This window comes from Apodemus sylvaticus, chromosome 9, assembly GCF_947179515.1.
Source record: "Apodemus sylvaticus chromosome 9, mApoSyl1.1, whole genome shotgun sequence".
NCBI classification, from domain to species: domain Eukaryota; kingdom Metazoa; phylum Chordata; class Mammalia; order Rodentia; family Muridae; genus Apodemus; species Apodemus sylvaticus.
The window spans coordinates 54,125,504-54,141,390 of record NC_067480.1 but is presented as its reverse complement, the minus strand read 5'-3'; the positions used below and the strand labels follow the sequence as shown (position 1 = coordinate 54,141,390).

The 15,887-nt window shown below is 41.3% G+C and overlaps 1 protein-coding gene across 1 annotated transcript in view; it reads right to left on the bottom strand.

Annotated features, from left to right (window-relative positions):
- Positions 1-8,337, bottom strand: part of LOC127692308 (cation channel sperm-associated targeting subunit tau-like) — a 41,323-nt gene extending 32,986 nt beyond the window's left edge. Inside the window, exon 1 of the mRNA XM_052192521.1 lies at positions 7,960-8,337. Within this exon, the coding sequence (XP_052048481.1) occupies positions 7,960-8,337 (378 nt within the window). The remainder of the gene's footprint in view (positions 1-7,959) is intronic.
- Between the last annotated feature and the right edge of the window lie 7,550 nt (positions 8,338-15,887).

The window sequence follows — 15,887 nt, the reverse complement described above, 5'->3', positions numbered from 1 at the left end:
AGTTAATAATAATAATGTATTGCATATTTCAAAGTGCCTGGTATGCATGGGACCCAGAAATCCAATACTGCCATTTTTCATTAAAAAATCAATACTAATTATCAATAAACAACTGATTTGATTATTCAATGTATCTGCAATCACCTTGTTATTGTTGCAACACACACAAGCACACCACATCTGTTGCTTAGATGTAGTTTAAAGTAACTACTCCCAATTACCATATCATAAAATATGTCAATGATAATTCTGCATGTATTTATGTGAAACTTCATGTTTACTATAATGTTTATATTCTTTTATTTTGGAAGTCTGTTTTGTTAAGGTCTCACTCTGTGGCCAGGCTAATGTGAGTTCGTTATACAGTCTAAACAGTTGTCAAAACCACAGGAATGCCCCGCTCCCTCATCCCCCCACTGCCCCGTCTCCAAACGCTGCAGGTCCTGGCAGGGCCGTGGCTGGCTGAGAAGTCCATTTTGAATGTGTAATCAATAGATATAAGGTAAGTGGATCCTTTGAAGCCTTCGTTACAGGCTACTCTGTAACGACCTACTTCTTTCGACCTGACAGTGGTGCTGCCTCCCTTACACTGTTACCTTTGGGTTTCCCTTCCTCAACTGAGTACAGCTCTCTTGGACAGCAGTAACACCAGCAAAGGACATATTTGCCAAATTCCTATCAGAATCTTAACAAAGGTTCTAAAAACATCACATAAAGATTCTGATACGACCTAGAATGTCTGCTGAGCCTGGGAAGAGATTGATTTCAGATAATTCCACCGAGCTCTCTGTCTCGTGAATTCAGTCCCACTTTGAGAAAGCCCCAGTGACACTTTTACTGGAAAGCCTGTGCCGCCTTCACACCGTCTGCACTCCATCCTCCAGTCTGAGACTCCTCTTACCCACACTCTTCCATTCCACAGATCTTTCCAAAAACCCATGAGCCTACACAGTTACTTTTCTAGGAATGCGTTTACTTCCTAGTTCTCACTGAGCCCCATTATCCTTAAGTTAATTAGTCAGAGATTACCCACACAGCTGCATGTCTGGCACCAGCCTGATTCTAGCTTCAAGGATTCTTGCTCTCAAGTGGTAAATGCTGGTGTTGAAAACAGATAGGTATAATAATAATAATAATAATAATAATAGTTACAGTTTCATTATTATACAAAACAGTTATACAAAGGGAAGCCTTTGTCTTCATCTGTCCAGCCCAACCCTTCTACATTAGAGGAAGCCTCACTGATCTCATTAAACGAGTCCTCATTGTGTAAGGAACTGGTCACTCAAAGTGTATTCTTTTTAGCATTATTTTTCCTTGCCAAGATTAAAAACAATGGCTTCCCTTTACCTTCTTGGGTTCTTTCTCCCACAAAACAAGGACTACTACAAAAAACAAAACTCAGGTATTACCCCTAAAGTTGCAGAAGAAAGTCTAAGGATATATCTAGGCTTCTTAAAGGCTCCACTTAGCTTATCTATTGATGCACATACCACCTGTGAGCATGACTGACTGACTCTGAAGAGTAGAGTTATCCCTAGAAAGTGCTAAGTGACAGCAGGCACAGCAATACTCCATGCTCACATTTAACTCCAGAGGATGGCATTTGCCAGCTGAGTGGGTCAATCACTTATATGGCCTTATCTAGTAGAGTATGTAGTCTAATTTTACAGATGGATAAGGAATGATGAAAAAATATTCAGGCTGGAGAGATGGCTCAGAGGTTAAGAGCACTGACTGCTCTTCCAGGAGTCCTAAGTTCAATTCCCAACAGCCAGCTGGGGGCTCATAACCATCTGTAATGAGATCTAGTGCCCACTTCTGGCATGCAAGCATACATGCAGGCAGACTGTTGTATACATAATAATTTTTTTTAAGCTTTAAAAAACTTTTTTTCATGGAAAAATTTTAAGGTGTGGAATATGTGGAAAACTATAATAAATTCTGGGTTGGTTTTTTTTTTTAAAAAAATGGAAGGGTGGAGAGGCGGGAAGATCCCGGTCCCTGCTGGCTTCAGCCTAAGTCCAAGTTCAGTGAGACGGTCTTTCTTAAGGGGGAGGGTAATCGAGTGATAAAGCAGTAAACTCAGGGTCCTTCTCTGACCTCTGCATGTGTACGCACATATATGTGTGTATACATCATACACACGTAAACATATACACAAAAAGATAAATGAAATAAACACATTACAACTGGACTTCCAAATCATGCTTTTCAAATATGGTAATGGTTTGGTTTTGTGCTAATAAATAAAATGTATCTAAAATCAATCAGAAACCCTCTTTCCTCCCTCCCTTGGTTCTTTTGTTTGTTCTTCATTCCCATCTTTCTTCACCTATGGCCTAATAGCTACTAGGAAAGGTCGCTGTCACCGAAACCCCGCCATATTTTCACTTTTTATTTTGAGACCAGGTTCCCCAGGTTGCCCAGTGTGGCCTTGAATTTACTCTGTAACCAGACATGCCTCCCTCTGCCTCCAGAGTGGCTGGGGTTATAGGCCTGTGACACCAAGTCTATTTGTCATTTTAAACATTTGGGGTTTTAGAATTTAGAAGTTGCCACACACATACATAACAAACATTGGTTGTAGGTGCTAATATATTTTCTACTGATGAAGGTGCAATCAGAGAAATTTAGAATCACCCCTACTGGGTCACATTAGATACTCATAATTATTACTATTATTATTTTGCTTTCCTAAACTGGCCACTAGAATTAATATTGCTGTGATGAAACACCATGAACAAAAGCAAGTTGGGGAGGAAAAGCCTTATTTGGCTTACACTTCCACATCACCATTCATCATTGAAGGAAGTCACAATAGAAATTCAAACAGGGCAGGAACCTGAAGGCAGGAGCTGATGCAGAGGCCATGGATGGGTGCTGCTTACTGACTTGCTCCCCATGGCTTGCTCAACCTGCTTTCTTATAGGACCCAGGATCACCAGTCCAGGGATGGCACTACCCACAATGGGTTGGACCTTTACCTATCAATCACTAATTAAGAGAATGCCCTAAAGGCTTGCCTACAGCCAAATCTCATAGGCATTTTCCCACATAAGGTTTCTCCTATCTGATGATTCTAGCTTGTGTCAGTTGACTTAAAACTAGACAATACAACATTCAAGTACACTATCATTGCTATCCCCACGAGTATTCAACTGTTAACAATGAACAGGTTTTCAGGCATAAAACCAATGAGAAAACATTAGATTCAAAACTACACTTTAGACCAAGAGGGCCTGATAACATAGAGAATACTTCACCCAACAGCAGCAGAACACAAGATCTTCTCTAGGGCACATGGTGCCTTCTTCAGGATAGATTACTTCCACATATACATTACACTGTATCAAGTATCTTTTCTGACCACAACAGTAAGAAATTAGAAATCAGTAAAAAGAAGAAACTGGGAAAATTCACAAGCATATGGAAATTACACAAAAACAACAGGATCCTGGGAAACCAACAGGTAAAAGAAATGAAAGGAGAAATTTTAAAATACTTTAGACAAACAAAAATGGTTCTACAACATCCAAATGCTGCAAATGAAGTTCTATAGGGAAAGTTAATGACAGCAGAGGCCTAACCCAAAAAAGAGACCTCTCACTTAAGCTAACTTTACAGCTTAGTGAAGGAAGTAAAAGTAAAACGGAAAGTTCAAATAACAGAAAGAAAGAAACAAATGGTAAAGATAGTGAATAGAGTTCAGGAAAGCAATTGTGCTAATTAAAGAGTCATATAGCCAAAAAATACCACAAGCAGTCAGAAGACTATTTTTATATTTCTATTTATTTATCCTATGTATCCATGTTTTATATGCATATATGTCTTTAACTTGCATGAGGCCAGAGAGGGAGTTAGGTCCCCTGAGACTGGAATTACGATGGTTATAAACTGCCACATAGGTGCTAGGAATTAAATCCAGCCCTCTGGAAACACAGCCAGTGCTCATTACGCAGTGCCATCTCTCCAGCTCTACTATTTTAGTTTTTATATTTATCACAGAGGAGTATATATTAGAGGAGCAATATATAGTATATATTAAAGAAGTTTGGGAAATAATTAAAGAACTTTGGGAAAACTGAAGAGAAAAAGACAAAAATATGACAGAAAAATAATTTGATCCTTCAATTCTTTCTCAAAAAATTTTAGTGGAGACTTAAATAAACAAAGAGATATGCTCTAACCTCCTCTCATGTCCCTCCCCGAAGGGGACTGGCTTGTCCATTACTGTGCCTTCCACATCTAGGCCAGAACTTGGCATGTATTTCAAATAGCAGAACTAATAAATGTAAATCAGTTGTAGTTTAGGAACTAGGATACTGGACTCTAGCACATGAGCAGTGAAGCTATTATGAGGAAGACAAGGTCCAGCATTAAGAGTTGCAGTGATCTGCTCAAAGGATTCGAAGGGGTCCAAAGAACAGTGGCTGAGACATGGGGTATTTCTTCACATTGGCTTTCATTTAAACCTTGAGACAGATTTTCACTGTGATGCCCAGACCAACCCTGAGATCCCAATCCTTATGTCATAGCCTCTGAATGCAGGAACGACAGGTGTGTGCTGTCAAACCTGGATAGCAATATACAATTTTATTGGCATCATAAGCTACAATATATCTTAATCTAAGAACTATCCATAACCAATCTTTCCAATTTTCTCAGTAATCTATATCTTAAAACTTTTTGGAAAAAAATCTCTTTAAGGGTTGACAAAATGGTTCAACTAGTAAAAGTGTTTGCTGCCTAAGCCTGAGGAGCTGAGCTGATCCCCCAGAACACACATAGTAACCCCACACAATCCTTCTCTGATCTCCACACAAACACTGCAACAACTCCCTGTAATAACTATCCTAGTTTACTTTCTATTGCTGTCAAAAAATACTATGGTGGTTGTTGGAAAGAGAATGGCCTTCATATGTTCATATATTTGATTGCTTGGTTCCCAATAAGTGGTACTGTTTAGGAAAGATGATGAGGTAGGCGTGGCTTTGTTGGAGGAGGTGTGTCACTGAAGGTTTTCAAAAGCCCGCACCATTTCCGGTTAGTGCATCATCCCTCCCCCCCACCTCCCTCCCTCCCTCTCCCTCCTCCTCCTCCTCTTCCTTCTTCCTCTCTCTCTCTCTCTCTCTCTCTCTCTCTCGGGTCAGATGTAAGCTCTCAGCCGCTGTTCTAGAAGCTTTCCTGCCTGCCTGTTGCTATGCTTCCTGTCATGATGGTCATGGACTCACCTCCTGAAACCATGAGCCCCAAATTAAATGCTTTTCAATCGACTTGATCGTAGTGTCTCTTCACAGAAACAGAGAAGTAATTAAGACAATATGACCACCAGGCACGTTGGGAAGGAAAGGATCTGTTTCATATTACAGGGCAAGAACTGAAGCAGAGGGCGTGGAAGAATGCTGCTTACTGGTTGCTCCCCACGGCTTGCTCCCCCTGCTTTCTTGTACAGTCCTGGGAGTGGCATGGCCCACAGTGGGATGAGCCCTTTCACATCAACCACCAACCAAACTATAGGCACAAGCCAATCCAATAGAAGGAATTACTCAACTATGGTTTCTTCTTCCCAGGTGACTCTAGTTTGTGTCAAGTTGACAAAGGGGAAAAAACCACAATAACAAATAAAATTTTAAATTAAAAAAGTATTTGAGCCTTCCAGTCACTTATTCCTCCATCTGCTTTTGCTCGATTCATCTGTTTTTTGAAAACTTACTATGTACGCAAAGATGGCCTTAAATTTCTGATCCTTTTGCCTCCAGCTCCTGATACTCAGATTTCAGTCTTGTGGCACTGCCACTGTTTCTGAAGTGTTGGGGCTTGAACTCAGGGTATGTGCATGTTAGACAAATATTCAACAAACTAAGCGACATCATCCCTACCAGGGTTTATCCAGTTCCTCTGTAGAAGGACTCTCTTGTGCACTGTGTGGAAGCTTCACATGTAAATAAAAAGTTTATGGCCTATTAGCAAAAGGCAGGAAATTGGAGGGTGGAGTTCCAGAAGGAACAGAGAACTGTGGGAATAAAGAGGCATGGAAATATCTGTCCCGGAGACAGAGGAGACAGGAGACTGAGGACCGGGTAACCAACCACGTGGCACTCATAGAGCAGAATAAGTATGATAATTAAGATGTGAGCTAGCCAGAGACCATGCCTAGCTATATGGCTAGGTGTTTGTAAATAAAATTAAGTCTCAGAGTTGTTATTTTGGGTGCTGGAGTGAGGGTGGAAAGACATGAGGTGGTTCCAACTGCATTCCTCTGGCTGCATGCACCTCCAACCTACAGACCCAGTCACAGTTGCAATGCTTCCCTTTTTCCTCTGAAGTGATTCCCAAGCTCACGTCCAGACTAGTTAAAATAAAGCTATTTGATCACATTCCTGCATTTACCCTTCTCACTCAGGGGGACTAGGTGGAGTCTCAAAAAAATCTACATTTGTTTTGTGTGTGTGTGTGTGTGTGTATTGTGTGTCTGTTTGTGTGTGTGTATGTGTGTGTGTGTGTATGTATGTGTGTGTGTGTATGTATGTGTGTGTGTATGTGTGTGTGTGTATGAGAGAGAGAGAGAGAGAGAGAGAGAGAGAGCGCACATGAGTGAAAATATGCTCGGAGGCCAAATCTCCTGGAGTTGGAGTTACAGGTGGTTGCAAGCTGCCCAAGTATAGAATTGAACTTAAGTTCCTCAGCGAGAACAGCATAGCTCCTGACTCAGCCATCTCTCCAGTATTTCCCGATCAACATTTTAGGAAGCACCTCAGAAGATCAAATTTTGGATACAGATGAACAAAAACTAAAACAAACAAACAAACAAAACAACCTAGAGAGAATAATAAAGACCAGTTATTTTTATGCTAAGGAAATTTTTACATTGAAAAGGAATCATCATGTTCAAAACAATATGAAAAGTCACTATTTTGAGAAATAAAACCCAAATTCCTTAAGATCATGCAAAATAAACTCAGCCCATGGTCTGGATTTCAAAGCATGCCTCTCTTACAAATCATTGTGCCTTTCAATTTAATATTATTAAAAAGTTGTCCTTTAGTGTGCTTTAATATGCTCTCAATTATCATGACAATGCTTTAAAAGCAGGCTAAGGTTTTGGAATTAGGAAAATCTTAGACCAAGTAATTAATTTTACAAAGATAGAGCTCAATTTTTTGTATGTGTCATTTGTTTCTGAGTTTTTATTTTTTTATTTTTTTTATTTTTTGAGATACAGTATCTCAGTGCAGCCCTGCTTATCCTGAAACTTGCTCTATAGTCCAGGCTGGCCTCGAACTCAGAGACTCACTTGACTCTTTCTCCTGGGTAAAGGCATGTGCCATCACTGCCTTTGTTTCTGGATAATTTAACTGCACTATTTCTTAGTAAAGTAAGGCCAACAGAGGATGTGAAATTTCCTAGTAATCTTCTAATAACATTTCTATAAAAGGGAATTACAATTTGGTTCTTCCTTGTGATCTACATCTCCATCCCTTCACTACTATTAAAGAAAGACCTTATGAAGAGGCAGGGGGATTGCCAAGAATTTGAGACCAGTCTGGGCCACACAGCAAGTACCATGTCAACCAGGGCTTGTGTATGAAGGCAAAAATAAAGCAAACTAAGGCCCCTCCATAACAAAATAATCAAAAAATAAAAATAAAGTGTCTGGGGTTTAGCAGCGATGGTATTGACTGCGGTGAGGGACTGTTCTTTGCCCTGTTAAAACAGCAATTACATTGTCATCTCCTTCTTAATCAGTCTTTCATATGCTAGTTGATAAAATGAGGCTCAGGAAGTTAAAGTAACCGACTAAGGTCTCTAGTGTCACCACCTTTGAGATGAGGGAGGTCTCAGGATTGCCAGTGCTGCCCTTTTAGTCCCCAGGGAGCCCCTGCCCCGCTCCACCCCACCCCACCCCCGGCCTCCCATCCTCCCATCCTCGGCCCACCCTCCTCCGTGGCCACTCACGCTCAGCAGCCGAGTTCCTGTGCCTTTACCCTTGCCCTTGCCCTTGTCTTTGTCCTTGTCCTGGTCCGTGAGTGGCTTGCCTTCTTCATCAGCATAGCGGACTGAAGAGACGTTGGACGCTTTGCTCTGCAGGGCACCTGGGGCGTTGAGGGAGGTCTTCTGGAGAATGGGGTTCGGCAGCAGGGACTGGGCCCCCGAGCTGCGGTTGCTCATGATGGAAGGCCTGTAGGCGTAAGAATAGGCGGAGCGCTTCGAGGAGATGGAAGAGATCTTAGATGGCTGGCTGGGATAAACGGCTGGGGTGGTGGGAACCCTGCCAGATGTCTCTTGAGGGTTATTGATGGAAACCCTCCGGTTCCCCGGAGGAGGCAACTCCATTGCTGCATTCTCTTCAGGGCCCTATCTGCCACTAACCTAACCGCTGCTTGCTGCGCACGCGCAGCGCCGCTGCCTTTCCCGCGCTTTCCTGGACCACGTGCAGAACGCCTGAGCCGCGTTTCGGTCTCAGTCGCCTGAGTTTGGAGGCTTTACCAAGCAGGACCATCGGGTGTGGTTCCTTGCCAGGCAGTTTCCGTTTTCCCCGGAAGCCAGAGCTCTCCCGTGGTCACCGGTCTCCACATGATGGGAAATACTACCTAAGTCTCAGGAGCCATCTTCTCTGCACACCGTATCTTTCTTGATTTGTAGTATCAGCATCACCTCCTGTGTATTGTCACCTGGGTGCCAACTGGATATTTCCAGCAACCTTCTTGAACATTTTTGACTGTTCCACAAACACAAGACACATTCATACATTTTATCTTACCTCCTCAGCCCCTAATATGTTCCAAATCCATTTGATGTAGTAATGCTACATTGGTAAAATTATGACACTTAAAAAAATGTATCTTGATATGAAGAACGCTTTCTCTTTACCATTCATGTTCTGGGGTATCTGTCATGTAGACAAATATAATGATTTATTTTACAGAGTTCCAGCTTGCCTACTCAATGCCTTCTGCTCTCTCAGTATCAGAACAATTTTACCATTATATACAAAGCAAACCCAGAAACTTTATTGACCATTCAACGTTTAAAAATATTTCCCAAAGCTGGCTCTAAGGCAAGGTAGATAGCGCTTTAGATGTTTAAAAATATGAAACATTTTAAATATATTTTCCTACCTCAGAGCTATTATTCACTGCTATATTTGAAATGCCTTCTTTTAAGTGAGAGTCTGCTCAAAATCTTTAACTAATCTCTAGCACTAAAAAACTTCCATCGGACACAGTTCCTGCTCACACCTGATCTCACCTACAGACCTTTCCTAGATTCTCCACATCCACCTCTCTCTAAGTAGATTAAAAGCCTCCGGAAAGCAGTTTTCCGAGTGCTCTCACACACCCCACAGACACAGTTAACTGTCTCCATTCGACTGCTTGGCATACCCCTTATACAGGGCTCACAGTAGTACTGCTCTAGACAGAATTGTTTAGAAACAAGAGTGTGCCTTTCTGGTTTCTTGGCATAAAATCCCAAGCCCCCTGATTCCTGTGTGTTATCCGTGCGCATGCCCAATGAGAGTTTTTTACCAGATCATTCTGACTTCCACAGGTTCATGTAATGCAGCATAAAGTATACCTAGCATTTACAGATTAATCTCGGTTTTTGAATTGTTAAACCATGAGAGATAATTTTATTTGTATTGTAAAACTATTCCCACTAGGCGGTCGTGGTGGTGCATGCCTTTAAACACAGTGCTTGGGAGGAAGAGGTAGGCAGATCTCTGAGTTCGAGGCTAGCCTGGTTTACACAGAGAAACCCTTTCTTGAAAACCCAAGAAAACAAACCAAAAAAAAAAAAAAATACTATTCCCATGCTCTGTTTACTGGCTCCCTAAGGAGAGTCCAGGTCTGCAGGACACTTTAGCAGATAACTCTGTGCATTTTCCAGAATGCTTAGCGTTTTCTGGCCAGGGCCTGAGCAGTGAGGGACAAGTTAATCACTATTTGAAATCCTTGCTCTGGGCATTTGTCGCTGGAGGCAGCTTCTGGAAAACAATGGCATTATTGTTTTACGGTGAAATATATGATGTATAAAGGAAAGGCATAGTTCTTCAGGTCCACAAAAGCCTGCTTCTTCTGAACTGTTACCAAGTTTGAAAATTTATTTGAACCTAATTGATGGTTTCAACTAGCAATGGTCTTTGGGTGGGACAAAATATAGTCTTGTGAACAAATTCCTATCTCTAGATATTTTCGTTCACTAGTGATAGACAATTTGAAAAGAACAGAAATGTGTTTCTCACCGTGCTGGAGGCTGGCGAGTTCAAGATACAAATGCTGGGAGGACCGCTGCCTGCTGAGGGTCTAGCCTGTGCTTGCTTGCTTTCTTTTCTTTTTCTTTTGTTGTTGTTGTTTGGTTTGAGGGGTTTGGGGGGTGATTTTTGGTTTTTTGTTTTGTTTTTGTTTTATTGAATATATTCTTCATTTACATTTCAAATGTTATACCCTTTTCTGGTTTCCCCTCCTCCCAGAAAACCCCCAACCCATCCTCCCACCACCTGCCTCCAAGAAGATGCCCCTCCATCCAACCCACTCCCACCTGCATCCCCTCGACTTCCCCACACTGGGGCAGCTATCGAGACTGCATAGGACCAAGGACCTCTTCTCCCACCAGTGCCCGACAAGGCATTCCTCTGCTACAATTGAGGCTGGAACCATGTGTACCCCTTGGTTGATGGTTTACTCCCTGGGAGCCCTGGGGGTCCAGAAAATGTGGTATATTTATAAAATGGAGTACTACTCAGCTATTAAAAACAATGAATTCATGAAATTCTTAAGCAAATGGATGGAAGTAGAAAGTGTCATCCTGAGTGAGGAAACCCAATCACAAAAGAACACACATGTTATGTACTCACTGATAAGTGGATATTAGTACAAAAGCTCAGAATAAACAAGTTACAATTCACAGCCCACAGGAAGCTCAAGAATAAGGAAGACCAGAGAAAGGGAACAAAATACTCACAGAAGCAAAGTGTGGAAACAAAGTATGGGGCAGAGACTGGAGGAAAGGCCACCCAGAAACTGTCCTACCTGGGGATTCATCCTATAAACAGTCACCAAACCCCAACACTATTATGGATGACAAGAAGTGCATATGGAAAGGAGCCTGTTATGGTTGTCTCCGGAGGGGCCCTGCCAGAGCCTGACAGATACAGAGGCAGATGCTAGCAGCCAACCTTTGGACTGAGCACGGGGTACCCAATGGAGGAGTTGGAGGGCTGACTGGAGGAGCTGACGGGGTTTGCAGCCTCATAGTCTGTGCTTTCTCAGTGTTGCCTTGCAGAGATCTCCTGAACACTGTGCTCACATGACAAAGGGCATAAGTGTAGAACCTGCCAAGTCCTTCCACGAGTCCTACGAGAATTTCACCTGCCTGGGTCTGAGATAATGTCAGGACAAGATGTTCAGAATGTGGTGGAGTGCCCCCTAAACCCACATGGTGTAAGAACTGACCCCAGGATGAGATGCTCAGAATGCGGCAGAGTGTCCCCTAAACCCAAAGGTGTAAGGAGAACTGACCCCCACTTTCTTCTGACCTTGCTATGCACATCCACACATATACACGAAAAAGAAATAGATGTTAAAGAAACTTACATTTAAAATATAAATACATAATTTTATATTGAGAGATAACAACCAAATGAAATATGATTTTGTTGTGCCAGGAACCGTTTGTGAACCCCAAAAGACTACCAAGGAGCCATCTCTAATGTGATAGCATTAGGGTCTCTTTATTACAAGCTGGGGCTTGGGTGCTCCTCCCACCCAACCCTGACCCAGCAGGATGGGAAGGGAAGGGGGAGCAGCCTCAAACTCTCAGCAGGGCAAGTTTTCATAGGAAAATAGGAGCAAGTGAGGGGGGGTAGGGAAGACTGCTGTCAGGCAAGCAGTTCGTAGGGTGACTGTAAGCCTACAGGCGGGGCCTCTGAAGCAAGACCATATACAATCACAAATGGTCAGAAAGTACATCTGAAATCATCAGACTAATCTTGGATTAGCTGTTGCTAGGAAGTTGCCAGGGAGTAACTCTGGCCAAGGACAAGCCGTGGAGTCATTCCTGGTATGTGGGTGCAGCTTGGGTTCTGCTGCAGGTCAAGTTCTCAGACTTTTTTGTTTATTTGTTTTTTGTTTTGTTAAGATGGAAGCCAGTCCCAAGATGGAGTAGGTTTGGCCTCTCAGTTTCATGAGGGACAACCAGAAAAATTCTAAAATGAACTGGATATTAAATATTATAGAATTATGTTTTCTTTTCTTTTTTCTTTTTTTTAATATTCTATTTTTATTTTATTCGATATACTCTTTATTTACATTTCAAATGATTTCCCCTTTTCTGGCTCCCCACTCCCTGAAAGTCCCATAAGCCCTCTTCCCTCCCCCTGTTCCCCAATCCACCCCTTCCCACTTCCCTGTCCTGGTATTCCACTATACTGCTGCACTGAGTCTTTCCAGAAGCAGGGACCACTCCTGCATTCTTCTTGGACATCATTTAATATGTGGATTATGTCTTGGGTATTCAAAATTTCTAGGATAATATCCACTTACTAGTGAGTGCATACCATGATTGATCTTTTGAGACTGGGTTACCTCACTTAGTATGATGATCTACAGCTCCATCCATTTGTCTAAGAATTTCATAAATTTGTTGTTTCTAATGGCTGAATAGTACTCCATAGTGTAAATATACCACATTTTTTGTATCCATTCTTCCGTTGAGGGACACCTGGGTTCTTTCCAGCTTCTGGCTACTACAAATAAGCCTGCTATGAACATAGTGGAGCATGTATCCTTATTGCATGCCAGGGAATCCTCTGGGTATATGCCCAGGAGTGGTATAGCAGGGTCCTCCGGAAGTGTCATGCCCAGATTTCTGAGGAACCACCAGATTGATTTCCAAAGTGGTTGCATCATCTTGCAATCCCACCAGCAGTGGAGGAGTGTTCCTCTTTCTCCACATCTTAGCCAACACCTGCTGTCTCCTGATTTTTTTACCTTAGCCATTCTGACTGGTGTGAGGTGAAATCTTAGGGTTGTTTTGATTTGCATTTCCCTAATGATTAATGATGTTGAACATTTCTTAAGGTGCTTCTCAGCCATCTGAAGTTCTTCATGTAAAAATTCTATGTTTAGTTCTGTACCCCACTTTTTAATGGAGTTATTTGGTTCTCTGGGTTCTACCTTCTTGAGTTCTTTGTATATATTAGATATTAGCCCTCTGTTGGATTTAGGGTTGGTGAAGATCCTTTCCCAATGTGTTGGTTGACGTTTTGTCCTTTTGACAGTGTCCTTTGCCTTACAGAAACTTTGTAGTTTTATAAGGTCCCATTTGTCAATTCTTGATCTTAGAGCATAAGCTATTGGTGTTCTGTTCAGGAACTTTTCCCCTGTGCCCATGTCCTCAAGGGGCTTCTCCAGTTTCTTTTCTATCAGTTTCAGTGTGTCAGGTTTTATGTGGAGGTCCTTGATCCACTTGGAATTGAGCTTAGTACAAGGAGATAAGAATGGATCAATTCACATTCTTCTGCATGCTGACCTCCAGTTGAACCATCACCATTTGTTTAAAAGGCTATCTTTTTTTCCACTAGATGCTTTCAGCTCCTTTGTCGAAGATCAAGTGACCATAGGTGTGTGGGTTCATTTCTGGGTCTTCAATCCTATTCCATTGATCCGCTTGACTGACATTGTACCAATACCATGCAGTTTTTATCACTATTGCTCTGTAGCAATGTTTGAGGTCTGGGATACTGATTCCCCCAGAAGTTCTTTTACTGCTGAGAATAGTTTTAGCTATCCTGGGTTTTTGTTATTCCAGATGAATTTGAGAATTACTCTTTCTAGCTCTATGAAGAACTGAGTTGGGATTTTGATGGGGATTGCATTGAATCTGTAGATTGCTTTTGGCAAGATGGCCATTTTAACTATATTAATCCTGCCAATCCACGAGCATGGAAGATTTTTCCATTTTCTGAGGTCTTCTTCAATTTCCTTCTTCAGAGAAGAAGAAAATCATATAGGTCATATAGGTCTTTCACTTGTTTGGTTAGAGTCACCCCAAGATACTTTATGCTGTTTGTGGCTATTGTAAAGGGTGTCATTTCCCTAATTTCTTTCTCAATCTGCTTATCCTTTGAGTATAGAAAGGCTACTGATTTTCTTGAGTTGATTTTGTAACCAGCCACTTTTCTGAAGTTGTTTATCAGCTGTAGGAGTTCTCTGGTAGAGTTTTTTTGGGTCACTTAAGTATACTATCATATCATCTGCAAATAGTGATAGTTTGACTTCTTCCTTCCAATTTGTATCCTTTTGATCTCCTTATGTTGTCTAATTGCTCTAGCTAGGACTTCAAGAACTATATTGAAAAGATATGGAGAGAAGGGCAGCCTTGTCTAGTCCCTGATTTTAGTGGGATTGCTTCAAGTTTCTCTCCATTTAGTTTGATGTTGGCTACCGGTTTGCTATATATTGCTTTTACTATGTTTAGATATGGGCCTTGAATTCCTGTCCTTTCCAAGACTTTTAGCATGAAAGGATGCTGAATTTTGTCAAATGCTTTTTCAGCATCTAATTAAATGATCGTGTGGTTTTTTTCTTTGAGTTTGTTTATATAGTGGATAGCATTGATGGATTTCCATATATTGAACCATCCCTGCATCCCTGGGATGAAGTCTACTTGATCATGGTGGATGATCGTTTTGATGTGTTCTTGGATTCGGTGGGCAAGAATTTTATTGAGTATTTTTGCATTGATATTCATAAAGGAAAGTGGACTGAAATTCTCTTTCTTAGTTGGATCTTTGTGTGGTTTTGGTATCGGTGTTATTGTGGCTTTGTAGAAGGAGTTGGGTAGTGTTCCTTCTGTTTCTATTTGGTGGAATAGTTTGAAGAGTATCGGTATTAAGTCTTCTTTGAAGGTCTGATAGAATTCTGCACTAAAACCATCTGGTCCTGTGCTTTTTTTGGTTGGAAGGATTTCTATGACCCCTTTTATTTCTTTAGGGGTTATGGGTCTGTTTAGATGATCTAAATGATCCTGATTTAATTTTGGTATTTGGTATCTGTCTAAGAAATTGTCCATTTCCTCCAGATTCTCCGGTTGTGTTGAGTATAGGCTTTTGTAGTAGGATCTGATGATTTTTTGAATTTCCTCAGTTTCTGTTGTTATATCTCCCTTTTCATTTCTAATTTTGTTAATTTGGATACTGTCTCTATGCCCTTTGGTTAGTCTAGCTAAGAGTTTATCTATCTTGTTGATTTTTTCGAAGAACCAGCTCCTGGTTTTGTTGATTCTTTGTATGGTTCTCTTAGTTTTTACTTGATTGATTTCAGCCCTGAGTTTGATGATTTCCTGTCTTCTTCTCCTCCTGGGTGAATTAGCTTCTTTTTGTTCCAGGGCTTTCAGTTGTACTGTTAAGCTTCTAGTGTATGCTCTCTCCAATTTCTTTTTGGAGGCACTCAAAGCTATGAGTTTTCCTCTTAGCACTGCTTTCATTGTGTCCCATAGATTTGGGTATGTTGTGCCTTCATTTTTGTTAAATTCTAAAAAATCTTTGATTTCTTTCTTTATTTTTTCCTTGACCAAAGTATTATTGAGTAGAGTATTGTTCAGTTTCCATGTGTATGTGGGCTTTCTGTTGTTTTTATTGTTATTAAAGACCACTTTTACTCCATAGCGATCTGATAGGAGGCATGGGATTATTTAGATCTTCTTATATTTGTTGAGGTCTGTCTTGTGACCAACTATATGAACAATTTTGGAGAAGGTACCCTGAGGTGCTGAGAAAAAGTTATATTCTTTTGCTTTGGGATGAAAAGTTATATATATATATATGTGTGTGTGTGTGTGTGTGTGTGTGTGTGTGTGTGTGTGTGTGTTAAATCCAATCCAAT